Below are 5265 nucleotides of genomic sequence, written 5' to 3'. Positions count from 1 at the left end.
GAGAGAGAGAGAGAACCTGAAATATATCATTTAAATTAATTAATTTTCAATATTTTTACTTCAGATTTGAAGATATATTATTTGAATTTTATACATGCTTCTGAGCAAATAATTTATAATTTATTGTATAAATTTAAAATATATAAATAAAAATTATGAATATGATATTTCTTTTTTTTTGTCACTTTCCATTGTAATCAAAAAGAAGAAAAGTAAATTAGAAGGAGGAAAAATAAACTTTCCCGTAAGAATATTGTTTTAGGCAAGATAGAGGCATAAAATGGAATTAGAGATCAGTATATTGTCATATCTCTGAGTTCGCGGGAAATGGCACGGTATGATCGGCAATAAATATAGTTCATAATCCAGGAATGGCTGCGCAAAGATACAGAGACGTTTCGTAGCTACCCCGCCGTGCGACGCGTGTCACATGTAACGTTGTCGTAATGACTCTTTCAACTTTACGACTCTGAATTAGGATTAGACACGGCAGTATCGCATGTCACACTATCTGCTGCACGTGAGGCGGATCGTTTAATTTATTCCGCGCATGAATTGAGCCGAACAGAGTTATTGCCAATACAGTCGAGCTTATCAAATTGCTTATCAAGATTGTCTTTTAAAATTGAATCTTTCATTCTGTTTTTTATTGTTGTAGAAATGGATTTTGCTAATATCCCATTTTTCTAACATAAACGCATTGCATCCATAATTTTTTCCAGAGATATTTTAAAGTATTTAATGATAAATCAAGATCTATTTAAAGCATTTTAATTTAGGTAAAGAATTTTAGTGAAAGAATTTTTAATGAGAGTTTATTTTACGTCTCTTATGTTACGTGAGTTATTATAATAAATAGTAAAATTTTATTCTCACAATTTTTTTTAATTATTCTGTGACATCAAGACCAATTACCACTTTTCTTAGTCTGATTTGTAGTATTGTAGACAAAAGAAAAAAGATCATTTGTTTTTGAGACACTCTGTATACAAGATACAAGAAACTAGAATGTTCTCTTTCGCAAATACTCGTTTGCGAGTCTTCATCGGGCGCGGGATAGTGCCAATCGAAAAGTCATTATAACTTTTTGCCGACTCAATCAAGAAGTTAATGTCCTTTAACCTCGCGGTGTTCCCCTTAGGATTTGCCGAGATCTCGGGAATCGCGTAAGAAATCGACGGCTCTCACATGCCCGGTAAAATAGATCACCGGCGTATGATTGATCGCCTATTGGCTCCGTGGCAGGTTTTTGCCCGCTGCGCCCACTTGTATCGAGAGTTATTTTTCCGGCATGAAACTACGATGCTACCCATCTTGACTTATTTCAAGATTTACGTACTTTACAAAAATAATTAGATTTGCAATGATTATTTCATTATGCACTTCGAAATGCACAAACATAATCAAAAGAATAATTATAAGTCAGCTGAGAATTTTATAATCGAAGATGTATTACATAATTAATTATAATTATAATGTTGAAAGAAAATGATTAGTATCATACTAAAAATAAAAATAATACAATATGATATATATGAATATATTTAAAGTTATTTTTCAGTCGCTTATTTAACTGGTAAAGCTTGTTTGAATGAAATAAGCTTTTTTGGAAATTTCTATCATTTCTTATTAAATAGCATCCTTACATATTTCATATGCGTGTTTTTGAAACGATTTTCTTTGGCGATTTTCTTTGGCGTAGTCGTACCTTCATCTGTAGACCTGCGTCGTCTGCCGAATGTCCAATATAGCCGCGAGTCGGCTATAAAAAAAGGAGTGGAGATCGGGGGTGCGGGCGTTAAAAATATTCAAGATCGTTTGTCAGGCTGAATTACAGTTCTCGGTCGTATCCTCTCCCCGCCGTCATCTTTGCCACCCTGTTCGCCACCCTGATAGAGCGGGATTCTGCGGTACGCGTTGCGCAACGCGAAGAGGGTAAGGCAGTCGGTCGGAGAGGAAGGGGATGGCAAGAGCCCACGACGACGACAACGGCGACGACGACGGCGACGACGACGACGACGACGACGACAACGACGACGACGACGATCCCAGGCACATGTGTCGAACCTGAAATATGTAGGCGTGGTCTGGACGGTGCTAGCAGACGCGTCCCGACGAGCGAATATGTTCACCCCGTTGCTATGCTCCACCCCCGTATAACGCTGCAGACACTGCTATTGGCCAGTGCCACCCTCGTCGCGCCTCCACCTGCCACGCTCGCGCTACCCTACGCGACAGCTACCCCTAAATACGGGGGATGCGCGAACAGTACTCTCATTTTAACGCGAACCGCCGATACGACACCGAGTGTTCGCCACTTTAGTGCGCCCCGGACTGTGACACCAGATCGGTGGATCCGTTAGGGGTTGTTATAGTTTTGCTCTTTGTGGCTTATTTCGGACTTGCATGCTTGCAAAAATCGGTTTTGGCAAAATAGCCTTGTGAGAAAAAGTGCAATCTGATGTTTTAAAGAAGATCCAGCCTGAGGTATGGAAAACGTGGTCCAAGTAGTGTAGTTTACAGACCGTGTAATTAGAAGAAAGACACTTGTCATCGTAATCTGGTAAGTACTATTCATACTGTTACTTGTGTGATATATAAAGAGATAATAATGGGACAAGTTATAAAAATTTGTTAATATTTAATTTTTTAAATCTTGTTTTTTTAAAAACTTTTTTTATTATTTAAGATGGTACTCTAATTTACAATGTAAATAGTTGATCAATTGTTGTATCATTGTTCTTATTTATACATTAATAATATTTAGTTTTTATGAGATCAATTTGAGAGAGAAATACGAAATAATTATTTAAAAAGATATTATCAAAATAAATTATATATCATATCAATCGTCAAAAAAATTAATGTTCTAATTAACATGATTTTATACTAGAATTTTTCGCCTAGTTGCCTTGCTATAAATAAAAGAAGTTTCTGAAATTGAAATTTTTTAGTTTTATATAAATTACAGATTATAATCAATAATAAAAGTTTATCAATATTTTTCTGAAATAAAATTTAATTATAGCATATTTTAATGTATTTAAAGTATTGTATTTTTGCTACTTGCATTTAATTTTTATAATGTTTACAATTGTAAGAGAATATATCTTTTCAAAAACATATGAAGATTTTTTTTGATATTACGTACAATAAGAACAAGTATTGTCTTAACTTTTCTCAACTATCTCGACAACCTAGCTTTGCTCTGATTCATGCTTCTTGAATGTAGGACATCTGGGCCGAGTGTATCGAATTTTGGTCAATCAATCACTTCACGTCGCTGCGACATTAGCACTCACTGTCCACTTATTGTCATTGTCGTAGGTCAATCATCCGGAGCGAGCAGGATGACAATGGAAGATCGCACGGGTGGCATCGACCGTGCCACCCCCGCGACCTCGACGCCGGCTACGACGGTACTGACGTCGACATGCCCTTCGTCCATCAGCGACGTCACGCCTGATGCTTCGTACCCCCTTCAACGAGCTAGCAAGCGCTCCTTCGATGTCGCTTTCCTCGTAGCACCCGACGAGAACCTGGCACGTCGACAAAATGAAAAATTGCGACTGGTAACCGGTCGGAAAGACCGTCTACGAGACGATATCTCCATCGATAACGTTCTGGATACTGACAGGTTGCCGCAGAATCTTACCATCAAGCACTACGACAACGATTCTGGCAGTTCAGATCGAAGAAGATTGCTGCATTGCACGGAGAATTCGCTAAGTCCACCGTACGTATCGCCTAGAACCTTGACGCCAACTTTGCCGGGGCTTTCCCCAGATTCTGATGGAAGGAGATACGCGCCGACCGGTGGTCGGCTTCAGAAGACTCCGAGTCCGCCTACATTCGTTGGCCATCATCAGTCTATGCTCACTTGTCCTGAATCGACGGATTCTTCGGTCTTAGCCTGCACGAAAGTTTACGAAACTGGCATCTCTTGCGTAACTGATCGTCATGGAGAATCCCGTAGTGCCTTCACGAAGGTAAATCTAGTTGGGCAACGGAACGGCTTCAACGATGACAGCCAAGCATCGCCAAGGTCATCAATATCTCCGGATGATCGCGCGAGTTATCAGAGCAGCGTCAGTCCACCGGTAGTGTCGTTGCCCAATGCAACGAGCTATAAATATGCACCATTTCCTACCAAGATGGCGTATCCTTTTTTGACTATGGGAACAGAGACTGGTCAGTCGGGGCTATTGGAGAACCTGAAAATCCCGCAGATCGCTCAACCGCCCAAGGTGCCTAGTCCAAAGGTACCCGCTTTCCGACCGGATCTTCCACCAGTCTATCCCAATCTTCCCTATAATCCCATCTCCGTATTTCCACCGATGGCGGAGGCTCTCGCCAGGCCGAGATTTCTGGCTACGGCTGCCGGAGTGGCCGGTCTCTTACCACCGTCGTTTGCCGCCTTGACTTTACCGGCGCAGAACGTCTGCGCTAAGTGTAACCTGTCGTTCCGTATGACTTCCGACTTAGTCTATCACATGCGCTCTCATCACAAGAGTGAGAGTTCGAGCGAGGCGGCGAGGAGGAGGAGAGAGGAAAAGCTCAGATGTCCCGTTTGCGATGAAAGCTTTCGCGAGAGGCATCATCTCACTAGACATATGACCGCCCATCAAGATAAGGAGAGCGATGGCATCGTTGACCAAGTCGAAATCAAGAGGAGGACTACTGCTGTTCACAGTAAGTGACGACGAAAACTGCCGATCGAGGATGATATTCTAACAGCTGGCTATTCTTTCGAGAACTAAATTAGTGCATAACGAGAAATAACAGGTTATGGAATTTGTGATAATAATTAATCTTTATCTTATTAGATTGAGTAAGAAATTAAAACATCGCTCCTTGCAAAAAACAATGTTTCAAACTACGTATCAGAAATACATACAAAAATATTATCATGTTGTCAGTAATTTGGTTAAATTAATATTTGTGCATTTTTTTAATTGTGAAAATGTTTAATGTATGGATTGACATAAGTTGTTTTATTTATTTAAATGAATAGATTTATAATTTAAAAATTTTTATCTATAATACAACAATACATTTTTGCTAGGAAAAACCTATTTGAAATTGAACAAGAAACTCAAAGATGGAAGGCCGCTCCTTGAATTTACAGCGCGCGGCATTCTGTATTATATACTATTGCGGCATTCACATTGTATACGTGTATAATAAGAAAATTTTAATGTCTATATAGAAAAAATTAAGTCTATGGATACGTCGATCCATTTACACGATTGCTCTAATATAATT

At 39.3% G+C, this 5265-nt stretch overlaps 1 protein-coding gene across 1 annotated transcript; it reads left to right on the top strand.

Moving 5' to 3' along the window:
- Positions 1 to 3350: 3350 nt before the first annotated feature.
- LOC105619892 lies at positions 3351 to 4700 on the top strand. Its single transcript, XM_012201410.1, has one exon. The coding sequence runs from the start codon at positions 3351 to 3353 to the stop codon at positions 4698 to 4700; it is 1350 nt and encodes a 449-aa protein (XP_012056800.1).
- Positions 4701 to 5265: the final 565 nt, after the last annotated feature.

Source organism: Atta cephalotes (genome assembly GCF_000143395.1).
Source record: "Atta cephalotes unplaced genomic scaffold scaffold00023, whole genome shotgun sequence".
NCBI classification, from domain to species: domain Eukaryota; kingdom Metazoa; phylum Arthropoda; class Insecta; order Hymenoptera; family Formicidae; genus Atta; species Atta cephalotes.
Note: the sequence above shows the minus strand (reverse complement) of the source record. Positions and strands in the feature narration are given on the sequence as shown.

Coding starts and splice junctions, on each gene's coding strand:
- LOC105619892 (XM_012201410.1), top strand. CDS start 3,351: ATGACAATGGAAGATCGCACGGGTGGCATCGACCGTGCCACCCCCGCG.